The sequence below is a fragment of the Podarcis muralis genome, chromosome 2 (assembly GCF_964188315.1).
Source record: "Podarcis muralis chromosome 2, rPodMur119.hap1.1, whole genome shotgun sequence".
NCBI lineage: Eukaryota > Metazoa > Chordata > Lepidosauria > Squamata > Lacertidae > Podarcis > Podarcis muralis.
The window spans coordinates 72,980,547-72,998,488 of record NC_135656.1 but is presented as its reverse complement, the minus strand read 5'-3'; the positions used below and the strand labels follow the sequence as shown (position 1 = coordinate 72,998,488).

At 43.7% G+C, this 17,942-nt stretch overlaps 1 protein-coding gene across 4 annotated transcripts in view; it reads right to left on the bottom strand.

The window, feature by feature from the left end:
• Positions 1 to 17,942, bottom strand: part of TEX264 (testis expressed 264, ER-phagy receptor) — a 158,939-nt gene that overhangs the window by 125,424 nt on the left and 15,573 nt on the right. For 3 of the 4 annotated variants that reach the window (XM_077924774.1, XM_077924776.1, XM_077924775.1), the window contains exon 4: positions 7,197 to 7,259. The exons of the other annotated variant lie outside the window; for it this stretch is intronic. In XM_077924774.1, the coding sequence (XP_077780900.1) occupies positions 7,197 to 7,259 (63 nt within the window). The remainder of the gene's footprint in view (positions 1 to 7,196; positions 7,260 to 17,942) is intronic. 4 annotated transcript variants of the gene reach the window in all.

The window sequence follows — 17,942 nt, the reverse complement described above, 5'->3', positions numbered from 1 at the left end:
TATTACAAAACCTCAGTATAAGCAGCCATCTGAAACAGTGAAGCAAGCATAGGGTAACTCACAATTTATTAAACAGAGGTTGTCACACATTGTTAGAAGGAAAGGTCACCTGCAACATTTTCTTTTCCATTTCCTGTTACAGTAGCAAATCACAGGCAAAATTGCCTTTAAAAAGCAAGCCACTAACTCACAGCCTAACAAATAATATCTGGCATCTACCACTGAAAAATTGATGGGTCCTAATCAATTAAGTAAAAAGACTGGGCTGCAGAGTTTGCAGTTCTAGTTAGGCCCAAGATAAAGCTTTAAAATATGGTTTTAAATAGCTCGATACTTAAATGGCTTCTGCAGTTCCAGTGAAGCAGCCATTTGCTGCCTGGTGCAGGAGCCATCTTCCTCTTTGAATATGAGCAGGAGGTCCATTAAAATGGGCCAATCAGAAGACAGGGGCTGGGTGATGCTGAGACCTGGTGTCACCCCGCTCCACTCAGTTCCCTCGGTGCAGCTCCTTCCTTTGGTGTTGTAATAAGGTCTTTCCTGCCATGTAGCAAGGTGAGAAGGAGACAGGTGAAGGCAGGTACAGTGTCTGAATGGTGCAGCAAAACTGCTGAAAAGCCTGACCCTAGCAAGGGGGTGAAGACACAACTTGGACTCCACTTCAGACAACAGAATGTCTCTGCCCAGCACAGTCCTGTAACAACCTCAAGAATCCTGGATTCAATCCAAAATATGTGGAGATGAGCAAACGCTCATTCATATACAGCTCCCATGTATATATGTTTCACCTGCAGTGGCACATTTCCACATGCTGCTGTCAAACTGGATGAGCAAATGAAGTTGCGGAACAGCCCACAGAGTGAAAATAAAGTTGAGAGATACTTGGCAATGTAGGGAATTAGCCACAATGGCATACTGATACATGTAAATTGCCCAAGGCAATTCCCCAAACCTGGAACCACCCTGTCCAAAGAAGATATTCTGAAAATCAAAATTAAATGGACTACATCTACTCTGATGGGCCTGTTCCTCTGCCAATAGGTGCTGGCAGGCTTACCTAGCTACAGTGGCAGTGCTCTAAGCAACACTGAGCAGCTGGGTCTAGCTACCCTTTTTAATTCCCCCCATGGCCCCTGAGCAATACTATGTTGAGAACATTGTGTGGAAATTAAATGGATGGCGCAATTCAGTCACCAGCCACTCCCCAGAGCTAAGGGCCAGGAAAAATAAAATATGGGGAGCACAACCCAGGCATCAGTTATGGGCCCTGGCAGCTGCCCAGAAGATCAAGTTACACAAAGCACACATTAATATGCAGCTCCATGGTAGGTTCAATGTTATCACTATTCAAAAATGGCACATATCTGTAGCCACAAAATGGATCGTTCTTTTGCTCTCTCTCTCTCTATCTGGAAGACTGTTTCAGAGAACATTATTGAGATAGGATATTGCAACAGCTTAAAACTAGTACTTCCAGAAGAGATCAACTACAGAAATACTTTTCCTCTTGAAAATGACACACCCAAACAGCTTTTCAATCACCACCTGTCTATTGGAGAGCCTCCTTCTCCAAAAAGCCACATCCCGTGGGCAGGAAGGAATGTTTTCATTGTCTTGTGAGAGAAGAGTCTATTTGTGAATCCCTGTCAACATCAGGAATGTAGGTGCAGGTCATAACCATTACAGCCTCTGCTAACACTAGGGTTGCCATATTTCAAGAAGTAAATTTCCTAACACCCACAGCAAAGTTTAGCTTTTTTAAGGAAACCACCAAAATTGGGAAACCTAACCCCAAAAAGTGATTTTAAGCTTTTTGAGCTGTTTCCATCACGTTTCCATACATCCGGGTTTCCCCAATTAGGCAAACCCCCCCCCCCCCGCCATTTTTAAACCTGAAAACCAGGACATGTCAGTAATTTCCCTGACGTATGGCAAGCCTAGCTAACACACACTACTCAACCCAGTGCCTCACTGTCGTAAAATGGCTGTTCAAGTTGTAAAACATGGGTTATGGTACCAAATATGAAAAATCTGGCCTGTAAGCAATTAATGCCTTCAACAATGTCATGATATGGGTCTGCTCACCCAAGACATGTGCTGCACAATCAGCCTTGGAGGTAAAGGCCATGGTCGAGCACATGCTTTGCATGCAGAAAGACCCATGTTCACAGCATCTCTGGACAGGGCTGAGAAGTCCCTGTCTGAAAGTTGAAGAGCCACTGTAATGTAAACACTAGCATAGATAGACCAATAGCCTGACTTTGTATAATGCAGCTTTCTTCTTTCCTTTGATTATTCCCAGGTACATCTTCCAATGGAAAACATATTATGTGAACCATATATACACCGAAACAGCCAGCATACTACCATCAGCAACTATGACCACAATAGCTTTATGGTGATTTATCTGCTAGTACACATGCCCAGAAGAAGATCAAACCTATCCATTCCTAAGGAAATCAGCCCTGAGTACTCACTGGAAGGACAGATTGTGAAGCTGAGGCTCCAATACTTTGGCCACCTCATGAGAAGAGTAGACTCCCTGGGAAAGCCCCTGATGTTGGGAAAGATGGAAGGCACAAGGAGAAGGGGATGACAGAGGACGAGATGGTTGGACAGTGTTCTTGAAGCTACGAACATGTGTTTGACCAAACTGCAGGAGGCAGTGGAAGACAGGAATGCCTGGCGTGCTCTGGTCCATGGGGTCACAAAGAGTCGGACATGACTAAATGACTAAACAACAACAACAACACATGCCCAGAAATGGTTGGCAGCATACACCCTGGCGCTCCTTGCAATGCTATCCCTGCCCTAAGTCTCTGGTCACAGATGAACCTATTCCCATATTTCAGAGTGTCTACAGCTGTGTTTTGCAGTACAGGGGAGGTGTGTCTGCCCTTTGCATAGACGCCATGCATCCTGCCCTACCCTTCATGCATAACACATACCCTGTGACAGAGGATTAATATATCCAAGGACAAGGAGGTCAGAAAGAGCTACTCCAAATTACACAAGTAAGTGCCAGTTGCAAATGTGGCACCAAGGTCTCTAAACTACCTTGCAGATTACAAGTGCTACATAAGCGATAAATATAGCAGCAGTGCTAAGTGTGTGCCTTGGAAGCAGAAGAAACGCTTGGGTTCCATTTATCAGCTGGCAACAATGCAAGTGTATCCACAAAGCCCTAATGCTGTTTGATCAGTTACCTACCAGCCGACTATATGAGAAGCACAAAAAGCAATACGTAATCCAATTCAAAATAAGCAGCTCAGCCCACCAAGGCAAACAGAAAGTAGCAAATTAGCCACAAGTATGGATACCGGCACATAGCCACCTCTCTTGCTTACTTTACATCTACCCTCAAGTCTCTAGTTTCAATTCCCTGATTGAACCAAATCTAAGCACACGTAACTGAAACAACCACACATTTTCCCCCTTTGTACTCTTCCCTTCTCTTTCCTCTGTTGTTTCCCTCGTATCAAAAAAATTCAATTGTAAGCAGCTTAGGTCAGGAAACTGTCCTTTTTTATTTGCAAACAGAGGCGGCTTTAGGGCAGCACAACCAGTTCCACTGCAGTGGGTGCATAGTCTAGGGGACGCCACAGGATGCCAGAACTATGATGTCTTGAATTCAGCGGAATGGGATGATAGAAGCGGCGAGGGGGGGGGGCGAATTTGGGTCTCACAAGTCCGCCCCTGCTGTAAAGCATCAAGCACCCTGATGGTGCTGTATAAATAATAGGAGGAGGATGGCAGGACCAGAACTAAAATCATGCAGTGCAAAAAGAGCTACCCTGAAACTCTCACATGCTTTGGCACAATTGTGCCCAACTAACTTAAAAGCTACTCAGAGCTAATCACAGGGCCACATCAACTCTCCAAGCACAGCTGACAAGATCAAATTTGCACATCACATCCTGCTGCATGCAGCTTGGTTTCTTGTCTTTTACTGGGAGTAGGACCTGCAATTTGCCACAAGCCTGCTTACTTGGGGTAAGTAACAAACTGCATTTGAACAAGCACCCAAGTGCATTCTACAGAGGTGGGTTTAGAGGAGCCCAATTAGTTGGTTGAATTGGGCACAGAGCCTTGGGGTGCCGAATTTTGGCATTGCACAGGGCGCCGCTGAGATGTGAGACTCCAAGGTCTGCCATTGCATTCTAGAGCAGTCAAGAAGTGTGTGTGTGTGTGTGTGTCCTACTATATGAAACTACACTGAAGTAGAACTTGGGAGAAGTCAGGAAACAATGGTGCTTTGGGAGACTAGAAAGGAGAGGAGAAAGATACTGAGGGCACCACCAGATTATAACAATTTTGGGATGAGACTTAATCACATAAAAGCAAATTCAGAATGCACAATTATAATTGATAGGGAGGTGTTGCATTACAAACCCCCTTCCCCACAAGATGGGGCTTTTTGCAATAAGGAGAGTGACAAGAAAATACATTGGAAAGTGTGGGATGGCACTTGCTTTAACACTACATGATCAAACCTCCCCTTTCCACTGCCAAACAAATCAGAATAAATGCTCATTAAATAGCCAATGTCATCTACAGTAATCTCCCTACAAACAAATCAGGATGAATGCTCAATAAATAGGTCATCTGGAAGAGCCTTGGGACAATGGGATGTTTGTGAGGGACAAGATATTGTCCTCATTCCCGGAGGGTCACAATGTTCCTTTTTAACTTCCTGGCACACCCTCTGCTTTATCTGTTCTAATTTATAAGGGATGAAGTAAATTCAAGCCACCTCCTCGGTTGTATCATTTACTTACACTCAAATGACGGTGTTTTCTCCTCCAGACTGCTCAGTGCTGGGATAAGACTCCCCACTGTGGGCATAAAACTACCCAGTGTTGGGATAATAATGCTGAAAAGGCTCAATATACAGCTGACCTTATTGTTTTAATAATATTTTTATTTTTAACCAGAAAACAATACATTAATTATAGAAATGTTAAGTGCTATCTTGTGCAAATTATTCCATACGCAGGGCTTTTTATATAATGTTCTTCATTTGCTTTGCTTTGCTTTTCAGATGGAGGAACTAAGAAGTCTGTGGTGGTTTTGAAATCCATCATTTATCCCTTTCAGGGAAATGGAGCAATACATGTCTGCACATACAATAATATAAGAATGTCATCACACTGTAATTTGCTTGGCCACAGACAGGTAGCATTGAAAACTACAGCATCATGAGAAGCAGTGGGTGGGTGGCCCAGGCAAGCCACAGAATAACAGTCAGAACAAGCTGCAGCTGCCACCTCAGTTTTGCTGGCTCCTCTGTCTGCCAAACCCTGCCTCCGGGATCCAGATCCACAGGCTGGCTGGTGCCACTACCGGCCACCATTGCTCTCCCTGCACAGCTTGAGGATTCACTGCTTCTGCCACCACCCAACCAATTATGATTAAAGGTTGGTCTGGCAGGAGCAGCAGCTCTGGAATAAGCAAGGTGACTAGAAGTGGCATTAACTGGCTGGATAATCTGCTGCTGTAACTGCCACTCACAAGGCTGGCCAGCAGTCACTTGATGTTGGATATGGGTACAAGCATATATGCAACTTCCTGCATAGGTATTAACTGCTTTTTGGCACATTTCAGCATGAAGAAGCCCTGTTATAACACAGGATGCTTTCCTCTAGGTTCCTATGGTCATTTGGATTGTTGTGAATACCTGCAGGTAACAGATACCATATTGGCCTGAATATAAGCCTCACTTTTTCCCCAAATTCCGACTGTGAAAAGTTAAAGTGTGGTTTATATTCACGACCTTACGGTATGCAGCCAGGAGCGTGGGGCAAACAGCGCCAGGAGAATGGCAAAGTGGCGGCCACCCCATGCGTAGTCCCCCGTCCTCTCCCCCAAGGCCAGAAAGGGAGGGAGATAAGAAGGGGCAAGGTTGACGGCAGCGCAGCACAGCTCCCCCCCCCCCCCCCGTATGTAGCCAGGAGCAGCGGGGAATGGAGTGGCTTATATTCGGGTATTTCTTCCTTTTTTTTCTTCCCCCTCCCTCCAATTTTAAAGGTGTGGCTTATATTCGGGCCAATGTGGTATACCTGTCTAGTACCAGGCATGCAGCATACCTCTCCTAGCATTTCAAAGAGGGCAGTAAAAGTAATTCACCCCAAATTTAGAGAAGCTTAAATACTGTATTTTCTTAGGACACACGGAGTTAGTGATTAAATTCAGTCTCATGATTTTGAAGTATGTATTATGGACACTATTTTAGTAATCATTAGGATTTCCAGCCCATTTTACATTTTATGAAATGCCTTCTTGCCAGCCCGTAGAATAAATGAAGAAACAACATGCCAGCAGGGCACTCATTGTCCTGCCAGCTACTCAGGTTTCCCTTTAAACTGACAGCTGGAGGAAGGTGGGTGGCAGCTCTGCCAGCAGTTTCCAGTAGCCCTTCCAGTTGCTGTTTAAAACTCTGAAAGAAGCTGATTGGTGGCAGAGAAGGTGAGGCAATGCCTCCTAGAAGCCTAGCCAAGTCTGAGCTGGTCACTAAACTGGAAAAAGTCAGATCGGAATGGAATCAATTCACTTTCAAACCTGATAGCATTGCTTCAAATCTCCCTGAAAAGTTGCCAAAGAGGCACATGAACAAGGAGGAAGGGAAGAAAGCACCTAAAAGTCACAACAGTTTGTCCCTTCATACAAATCCATTAAGCAGCACCACCGGGGGGGGGGGGGGAGAGATTAAGGGAGCTCTACCTCTCATTCAGTACAAGGGATAAAATTCCAGTTGATAGCATTGTTGAAGCTACAGCACTGATGGCAAGAAACACTATTCAATATCAGAGCACATGTTTTGCCTGCTGATAGCCACTGATAGCCTTATTCTCCATGAGTTTGTGTAATTCCCCTTTTAAGACATCCAAGTTGGTGACCATCACTTTCTCTTATGGGAGCAAATTCCATAATTTATGTGCTCTGTATCATGGCTATAGCTGGGGATGGGCAGCTGCCCCCCCCCACCCACATGAAGCCTGGCTATGCCCATGCTGTGTCTAGAAGTACTGTCTTTTGTCTGTCCTGAATCTTCCAACATTCAGCTTCATTGGACGTCTCCAAGTTCTGAGTATGGGATAAAAAAAAATCTATCTCCATTTTTCTCTACAACATGTAAATTTTACATACTTCTATGATGTTCCCTCTTACTCATCTTCTTTCTAAACTACCTCCTTACTTACAAGAGGTCCAGAGGTGGCTGTCAACCTCCTCCTTACTCTCACTGTTGCCTTTGCAGAACTCATCTGTGAGATAGATGGAAGAAAAAACAGAATTAGTTCGTTCTTCCAACCATTTGCTCCAGCCCCTTCTACTGATGGCCTTTCTTCCTCCCAGTCCCAATTGACACCAATCTCCATTGCCCTGGATTCTCCAGGTAGCAGGGCTGGGGAAGGCGTCTGCCCAAGACATTAAAGAAATGTTGCCAGTTTATACAGTACTAAATGAATGAATGCTACAACTCAGTATAAGGCAGCTTCATATTTTATAAACGAAGCAGATCAGTTTTTTATGGTAGACCATTGGGAGCTCCTTGTAAGCTCCATATTCTAAGTATGGGATGTGAGTGGTGCTGTGGTCTAAACCACTGAGCCTCTTGGGCTTGCAGATCGGAAGGTCAGTGGTTCAAATCCACTCAACGGTAGTGAGCTATTGTTTCTCCATCCCTGTTTCTGCCAACCTAGCAATTCAAAAGCACACAATGCAAGTAGATAAATAGGTACTGCTGCAGCGGGAAGGTAAACAGCATTTCTGTGTGCTCTGGCTTCCGTCGTGGTGTTTCGTTATGGCAGAAGCGGTTTAGTCATGCTGGCCACATGACCCGGAATGCTGTCTGTGGACAAATGCTGGCTCCCTCGGCCTGAAAGTGAGATGAACGCCGCACCCCATAGTCACCTTTGACTGGACTAACCATCCAGGGGCCCTTTACCTTTTACCTTGTAAGCACCTCTGATCTTTCCAAGGAAGCAAAGGATTAGCATGATAAATAAATTTTGTAATGGCTTTGGCTATACAAATACCACAAACAACAAATAATAACCTAAATAAACTCATTCTGTGGGACAAAATGCAAAACAAATTTAGTTAAATCAACATACTTGTGGTTCTCAGGCAGGCACTTACCCAAACATTCAGCATACTCAGATGGGCTCAGCTTCAGCAAGATGCGGACCTTTTGCCACAATGGGCAACAGATACTTACATTGCAGGGGGTTGGACTAGATGACCCTTGTGGTTCTTTCCAACTCTACAAATCTACGATTCTGTATGTCACCTTCAGACCATACCCTAGTTCAGGTGGTAAACCTCTGGCATGGGTCCCATCTCAGCCCACAAAGCTGTTTCCCTCAAACCACACACCCCTGCCCTACACCTGACATCAGGTGAGGGACAGGTAGAGATGCAGCTGCTAATGCAAAATTGGGAGCCTGAAAGTATGCTCCCAATTGTGCACTGGCAAGGGAGGCTTGATGTCACTTCCAGTAAGCTGATTGGCAGTGAGAGCAAGCCAGCTGGGATTGGTTACCAAGTTCTGTATGGGAAGCTTATTGGAGCAGCTGACCCCTGCAGAAAGCAGAGCCTGAAGTCAGTGTAGTCAGCTTGATTGGTGATGGTGACTTCAAGCCTTGCTTGGATTGGTTTTTTCTTGAAAAATAGGTCCTGGTGTCCTAGTGACATCAGGTGATTGACAGGTCAGTGGCTTTGCAAAGCCACAGCTGTGTTGACAACACCAACTTGCAAATGCTTTAAAGGTAGCATTTAAAGGGTATTTCTCTCAAAGAACTTAGATCTGGAATTGGAAATCATACATTGCTGGATTTCAACTCCCCTCAGGCCTAAATAACATGGCCAATGGTCATGGATGATTACCATGAAGCAAAACAAACCTGTTTTGACTTGTATGTAAAGAGCTGAAAATTTGAGTATTTCTTGATGATAATTATTTGAATATGAGCTGAACACCATTTTATATTGCACAGGTTGTAAATATGTACTCCTTGAGTGTTTTGTAGGTTCTGTGTTTAGTTTATCTGTTTTGGCCACAGGGCATAAAACAAGTAAACTGTTTTCACTCTCTTCATTGGGGACCTATTGTATCTTTCTATAAAACAAAAATATTACTTTTTAGTTGAAGGCTGTATATACTAATTTAAACCTCTATTTAAAAACAAATATGTAACTATATTAAAATGGGACTCTAGTGCAATAAAGTTACCTATGTTACAATAACTCTGTTTAGTGCTATTTTTTCTAGAAAAAGAGGTGCCGGACCTCACCATGAATGCCTGAGAGGTGCTAGAACTGAGTTCTGATGAGTTCCAGCTGAAAAAAGGCCTGACTTTGAGTGCCTATAAGACACTCAACGGCATTTCCGTGCACTGCTCTGGTTCGCCAGAAGCGGCTTAGTCATTCTGGCCACATGACCCGGAAGCTATTCTGCAGACAAACGCTGGCTCCCTCAGCCTATAGAGCAAGATGAGCGCCGCAACCCCAGAGTTGTCTGTGACTGGACCTAACTGTCAGGGGTACCTTTACCTTTAAGACACTTTATTAATTTAGGTCCATGTGGCCAATCTTGCTTTTTTATAATGTCTGATGCACATTCCTGCAACTATCATTACCCTATGGAAAGACCTATGAGTAGCTCATGTCCATCACTGAACCAAATGCTAGTTTGATTTTTGCTAATTTTAGATGTTCTAAATGTGGTTGCATTAAAAAAAAAATATTTTCTCACCTTGGGCAACTAATTTGCCTTGTAGTGCAGCTGTAGTAACTCTGCAGCTTTAATGTATTTAAATGTTTTAATATATTTTTAATATTTTGTTGGAAGCCGCCCAGAGTGGCTGGAGAAACCCAGCCAGATGGGCGGGATATAAACAAATAAATTATTATTATTATTACTGCCACAACCAAACACGTAAACATTCCCATCCCGCCCCACCCACAAATCGGGGTGTTACAGGCTACAAAGGTATAGGCCTTTTATAACTCCTTCCATTAAATGTATTCTGCGTAAGGTGCCATTTAAATGGTCTCCTATATTTAGGAGTTAAACTGCCTACCTCAGATCTCTTCTGCTTTACCAGGTGCTGGAAACTAGTGGCACTAGGGATCTAGGAAGGCCACTAACTATGCACCAGTCGGAATATTTTTACCATCAGCTCTGCGATACAGCCACTGTCTCTAAAATAGGGGTTGTCATGGGCACAAGTCTGCACTTGAGGTCTTTCCTGGTGCCCACAAAGCCTCTGAGCTCAGGGTGGTTATTTTTTCTACCTTGAAAATAACACAGAGCTGAAGGAAGAAGTTGAAAGTGACCCTCATCCTTAATGTCAATGTGCTGTTCTAGGCTCAGCTTAATCGTACTGGATCTGACTTCTGGCTGGGAAAAAAGCCCTGCTTTTATCCAAGATCCCTTGGAAAAGTAAAGCATGTATACACACAGTTTGTCTCTGTCTCGTAGGGGCAGGGGAAGAAAGAAAGAGAGAGAAGGGGGGGGGAGGGAAACAAGAGGGGCGGTACCCACAGCACTAGCTCAAGAATCCAAATTTGCCCACAGGCTTTAAAAAGTTGGTAATCCCTGCTCTAAAACACTGCAGCTGGCTTTTTGCTAGCAGGGGGTCGACTGAAGGAACAGATAGTGGAGAAATCACATGGATAGTATCTACCAACATGTCATGCCCCTAGTATCTGCGTTCCCCCCACTCCCTTCAATAAATAACCTTCATACAGCCATGGAATAACTTTTGAAGCAGTGCATACTCCCCTTCTGTTGTACTCACTATGCTCCTCCTATGCCAGCATTTAACAGCTGCACATATTTATATTTCTCTCTCTCAGCTTTAACAAAGCAATAGAAGAAGGAAATAGAAGAGAATGAAGTGGCAGCAGTAGGGAGAATGAGAGGCAAACAGTGGTAAAATGTCCCACTCAGAACAATTGCTATTTTTCTATGCAAGCACATAAGCAGCATAATCAAGCCTATGTACAGTTAAGATTAGTTCCTCTGTTGCCCCAGGACTCCACTCTCAATTTCCCATCACCATGCCTTCTATCTAGCTACTAGTCCAGGATCCCCATTATCAATCTACAGGTGCCACTGTGAGGTACCAGTTGGACCCATCAGTAAAAGCATCAATTATCCAGTTAGGAAACCAGCCTACAGAAGCAACACAATGCACCCATTCCCAGACACTGAGCAACTCTCAGCCCAGGCTTCCAGTAGATTAGGAAATCTACATATAAAGCCTTCTCAGATCAGAACACCACCACCCTTAGGTCATTCTCTGCAATCTATTGTGGGCAGCCCAGATCTTCCGCACTCAAGTCTGCCTACGCCATCTCCCTGGCCATCAGCTTTGGTCTGCCTAGCTGATCTTCGCTGCTAATGTGGACTGTCTCCTCATATATAAATCTGCTATAACCTTCACATCATGGCAACTGCCTGTCCCCTGAAACTAACACAGTAGAGGAAATACATCAATCCAACCCAAAATATCACTTCAGACCTACAGCAGTTGGGTAACAGCCTAAAGATGCTATTCCTAACATCAAGTCAAACCGCTATGCCTGAAGTTGAACTGTCACTTTTGCAGACGCCACATGGAGGGCAAAAAGAGGTGAACTTGTCCTAGACCAGGGGTAGGCAACCTAAGGCCCGGGAGCCGGATGCGGCCCAATCGTCTGCTCAATCCAGCCCACGGACGGTCCGGGAATCAGCGTGTTTTTACATGAGTAGAATGTGTGCTTTTATTTAAAATGCATCTCTGGGTTATTTGTGGGGCATAGAAATTCGTTCATTCCCCCCCCCCCCGCCAAAAAAAATAGTCCGGCCCCCCACAAGGTCTGAGGGACAGTGGACCAACCTACAGCTGAAAAAGGTTGCTGACCCCTGTCCTACACCCACCCACATTGTCCCTGGCTAAGCTGGCATTTGAGCCCCTACTTCCAAGATTCAACGCTGAATGCTATCTGCTGGAGCACTGCAGCTCAAGAGTCTTTGTATTTAGGCCTCTGTTTCTGTAAAAACAATATGACTCAAAAGAGGGGTGCAGTATTTTCTAGACAAAGCCAGAAATGCCCAGGCTCCTCTTAGAAGAACCTGCAGCTCTCCTTGCTTCTACCGGAGCAATCCACCTGCAGGACAGGCTTGGAAACCTTAAACAAAAAGGGGGGCTTGCCAAGCAGCAGCCCTCCAAGGCCCCAAAGCAGTTGTCTTAATGTAGAAATTTGAAAGTTATTTCACTGACTCTTTCAGTGGCTCCGCCCACATTCAGCAATTACTGGGAATGTGTGTGCTCATGTTTAGAAAAAAGAAGCCCACGACACACTGGAACGCAGATGTCTAATGATAGGTTTCGACTTGGTAATCTCAGGCTGTGGGGAGTCTCTTTCTTAACTTTCCTCCACCCCTCCCTTGCAAATTAGTCTATTAAATCACTTTTTCCTAGCAACCCCTCTTAGACACATGTGCACGCATATACACAGGACAGAAGCCATCTCAGTCTTTCCAACTCCTTCCTTGTGCAATTCACAAATCATGTGATTTGGGAGGATTCTTTTTTTAAAATAAAAAAATAAAAAAGAAGGTTTTTATACCAAGGCTTCTCCACGCAGAGTCAAAAGCTTTTAGTTTGCAAGGCAAACTTTCTTCCCTTCGTTCCCAACAAGACAGGATATCAGTTATTCTGCTGGAGCAATGCAAAGCAACCAGAGGAGAAACTGACAAGAGGCCTTTTGGCTCCAACTTTCCATGGCTGGAGAAGTAGAGCCTGACAAGCTTTACTCAGTCTAGCTTGGCTTGCCACATCCGTTGGCTGCAGGAGTTGTGGTGCTAGGCTTCAGTTAAAGCATTCCAGGGTGACTGCATAAGAGCCAAGGTCTACTGGAAATAAACTCTGCCAAGCATTTAGGACCTTCAGCAGCAGCCTGGGAGGCAGGCAGTTTTATTCGCTTCCCCCAGCTTGTGGCACAGACATATGTCAGTGAGTCTACTCTGAGTAAAAACTAGTTGAAACCACCCAAAGTATTTGGGTGGCTTCTTCATTACCCAAAATCCCAAATTCTCTGCCAAATGAGAACAATGATGCCCCAGTTTGTAAGACTGTGATGAAAATACATTGGAAAAGGATTGCAAATACTGTCCTTTGCCGGCCAGTACTTGATGTTTGAATCGAAGCTGGAAGACCGACATCCAAATCCCAGTACAGCAGGTGGCCCTGGATATGTCACTGCCCAACATATAACATGGAACTAACTCACACTCCATAATGTTTTGAAAATGAATGTGACGCAGAAATGCTGCCAGCCAGCCTGAGACTTGGAGACAGGGTGAGCTATAATAATAAACTGGAAGTCTGTTACCCAGTGGAAAACCTAGAACAGGACTATTTTATCTAATGACTAATGTGAATCATCCCCACTTTGCTGTCGTTTTCAGGAGAAAGCAAAAGAGGAAGACCTTTGTCTGCAGTGCAAAGGACTTGGCGCAGTCCTGTCCTTGGGGACACTGCCCCATCTGCCTTGCAAATCTACAGAAATAGCAACAGTTGAGCACAGCTGTTCTTTATACCATAAGACTGCAAACCATCTTGGGAGCTCAAGTCTCTAGAAGTGAAGAACTCTTGCCCACCCATCAGGACAAGAGATCTCAAAATATACCCATGATTAAACAAAATCAAGAGGGCATCCCTATATAGTACAGTTTTATACCAGTTTAACTGTCATGGCTTCCGCCCTCCCCCCCAAATCCTGCAAATTGATGCTTGTTGAGGGTGCTGAGAATGATGTTTTGAATGGCCTTAACCCTCTTCTCCACACAGATTCCTGGAGACACACACATTGGCTCAGTGCGCACACAATACTAAGCCAAATCACGGCATAGCGCAAGTGCATAAGCAAGCAAACTTCCAGGAAGTAGATCACAGCCACTTCGCCTTACTCCAGTCCTGCTGCTCTTGACAACACACTAAGACAAACCACGGCTTAGCTCAAAGCAGAAGAACTGGAAGAGGAATATGGAGGAACATCTTCTCTCCCGGCATCCACATGTCCACACACTAAAGCCATGCTTTATCTTGGGATTATGTGCAAACAGGGTCATTTTTTGTTAAAACTAGTTTAAGAATGAGAAGACATACCCTAGGTCAGCCTTCCACAGCCTGGTACCCTTCAGATACTGCAAGCGCCCGTCAGTATCACCAATGGTCAGGAATTATGGGAATTTGAGTCAAGATCTAGAGAGCACCAGGCTGGTGAGAGCACCAGGCTAGAGGATGCCAAAGAATGCTCACAGGCTCCAATAATAGGATAACTTTATGGCCCTATAGCTTCATTTATGCATCCATGACTAGCTTAGAAAGATTGCATCCCTCACCATGCAGGGAAACATATTGAAAGGAAAAATACCTCCGAAAATACGGTAAACACTTCACAAACTGTGAGCAAGCCATTTTTCAAATATTTGGAGAGGTTCATGGAAGCAAGCAGAGCTGTTTCTGGTGGGGTCTGTCCATCCATCAAGTGAGAGTGATATAAGCAGGAAATAATTTGTGTACTCCTTAACCAGACTGACAAAAGCAGAGGTTACCCAACATTTGGCACCATGGTGGAAATATTAGTCTGTCAAGACCAATTCAAATTCAGGTACTCTCTCACATTTAGCAGTAGAAAAGGGAGAGAAAAGACATAGGAGCCTGATCTGGTAGTTTTCCACTTCTCTGCCAATACAGTATACACTGATTCAGGGATATCTAGGACTCAGCAGAAAAATCTCTCTACCAGCAGTCATAATGACTGCAAAGCTCACACACTGCTAAATTAGAACACTGGATGGAAAACATCAGTAGTAGAGTGAGTATCAACACTAATAGCTGCAGAACACTATACCTGTAGGAATGCTGATAAAACTATTTAACATAACTTTTGTAAATGGACAGGTACAGCAACTTAATCATATATGTGAAATCCTAAGAAATCTTGGAGGGATGCTCCAAACCACAGAAAGATGAGTGTGTTTTTTAAAAAATGAAAGGAATTTTGTAGACACAGCTATAACAAATGGTTTATCATCTCAATGATGAAAATGAAACCCTGGAAATCAGCAACTCTGCAAAAGATTCCAGATATATATTCAGAGCTATTTTTTGTTTTATTTGTATAAAATATGGTTTATGAATCTAACATGTAGTTAACAGTATTTGCTCTTGATTGCATTCCTACAATGAACATGTTTTTTGCTTTCTGCATTCTCAAAACTATATAACATGGTGTACCTGCAAAAAGCCACTGTAATTAACAATGTTTCCAGAGAGCTGCCTATACTGCAGTGTGTATTTATGTGGCATGAGTAGTCCTGGTCATTATGAAAATGATTATGCATTCCAACTTCGTGCCTGCAACCTCACTTCCCTCCTGCTATTGCTTAAAAACTAGCTATGGTAATTCCAACACTTGTTCTGGCCCTCCCCATCAGATGAAGAACTTGAACTCATAACTCCAGCTCTGCCAGATGCTTTAATTCTTAAATCAGATTGGGGCATGAGGTCCAGAGGATGGAAACATGGTAACATGTTCCCTACTTGTGGAATGCTCTCCCTAGAGGCTCACTTGGTGCCTTCATTACATATTTAGGCACCAGGTAAAAACATTTTCCTTTAAATAGACCTTTGGCTGATTAATGTTCTAGGTCCTTTTAATTGTGCTTGTGGGAGGAGGGTTTATTAGTTTCTTGTTCTTGTTTTTATTATGTATTTTGTGTTCTCACAGCGGGTGGCGCTGTGGTCTAAACCACTGAGCCTAGGGGCTTGCTGATCATAAGGTTGGCGGTTCGAATCCGCAGGATGGGGTGAGCTCCCGTTGCTCGGTCCCAGCTCCTGCCCACCTAGCAGCTCGAAAGCACGTCAAAGTGCAAGTAGATAAATAGGTACCGCTTCGGCAGGAAGGTAAATGGCGTTTCCTTGCGCTGCTCTGGTTTGCCAGAAGCAGCTTAGTCATGCTGGCCATATGACCCAGAAGCTGTCTGCAGACAAACGCTGGCTCCCTCAGCCTATAGAGCAACATGAGTGCCGCAACCTCATAGTTGTCCGTGACTGGGCTTAATGGTCAGGGGTCCCTTTACCTTTACCTTATTGTATTTTTATGTTGTGAACCACCCCACTATCGTTGGATAATAAATAAATAATAATACCTATCTGCTTAAAGGAGCTTGAAACAAAATTGGCTTGCAGACACTTTAAGCTACATATGCAGACTCTTCTGCATTGGTGTAACAACAGATGAACACTGGCAGATGACAGCAACACAGCTGAGATATTGAAGGCAGGTAACTTCATTTTTTGACCACAGCTACCACAAAACTTACCAAATAACTAGAATGAGCAGATTACAAATTACAAATAATAATCCCTTATCACAAGGCCCAAATCCAAAAAAATTTCCTCTGCCTCTATAAATGCTTTCAGGATAATACCTCAGCTTCAAAAATACACTGATGGTAGTGCCCAGTTAGCAGAGGCAGAAATTCAATTTATATCATTTTAGCAACAGTGGACCAGTCAAACTTGCTGCATTTGCAAAATAACCTCTAGTGGTGGAGGGAGGGGGGAAGAGTGTGCAGGGTCTGGAAAAGAAGAGCAAAGACCACATACAAGAGAAACTAGTGCTGTCCCAATCAGGTACTGTCTTAAAAGCGTTTAGAAACTCTTTCCGTGCAAGTTTCAATCAAACATTGGTTGAAGATTAAGCACAATGGTCTTTTGCTTCCTGATTCCTTGACTTACACTGAATAACTATATTATTCCAGTAAGATAAAGAGATGCCAGAGATACACACTTTTCACAGAAGGCAGAACTAATCTCTCTCTCTCTGTAAGCCCTTTGTATTTACAATACAAACAAGGTTATTCACATGCCTTTGCTGCCTCCCCGACTCTCTTCTATCTACAGATTCCTTTTACCAAATGCGTTTCATCTTCTACTCTTGTGCAAGGAATCAAAAATATCCACAGCTGAGATCACACTTGAAAATATCACAGAGAGGTGGTCTCTGATAAAGGCGGCAGGAGCTGCAACAAAATACTGAGAACACTTATTTGTATGTATTTGTTTAAAAGAAGGGAGATGTGCTACACTTAAGACTGATGAAGAAACCTTACATTTCAAGGGATCCTTCAAAGGCCTCCAATAAAGTTTTTGAAGATGTGCTAGAGAGATTTTAAACAGGTAACTACTGAAATAGTTAGTGGTAGTTTTATAAGGGCGATGATATTTATACTTATTTATGAAAAGTGAGAGGACGAACACATGAATACATTTACAAAGTGACCCTATATAGGTCTACTCAAACCTAAGTCTTATGGTGTTAGGTGAGTCTTTCAGGCAAGTAAGTACAGGGTTACAGCTTTAATTCATGAATTAAATAGGGTAAACCCTAAGCTCAACCGTGTCTCATCCAGTTCTACCGGTATTCCAGTTTAGACACTGGAGACAGCATCTTCATTCCCCATGCAGAATCTCTAAACATGTCAAAGAGCTGCCATGTTCCCCTTCTGAGTGTTAGAATTATAAAGAAAGAAAGAAAGAACACAACTCAACACCACACCACACCACACCACACCACACCACACCACAAACAACAGAGTAAAAGTCTTACTTTTGGGGGCCATAATTATAGAATGCCCTCATCCTTGAACTATAATTGGCACCAACTTTGATGCATTTCTAGCACAATAGAAATCTCACTTATTCCAACAGAAGCAGCGTAAATGTAACAGATTAAATCTCAGGCTAGGGTCTGGGAGATCTCGATTCAAGTTCCCAGACATGTATGCTGCCCTTTGGGAGAAAGGAGGCCTGCAAATGCCATTTTTAAAATTTAAAAAATGTGAGAGGTTAATTGACTTGGCTAGATTTTCAAATGTTATTATT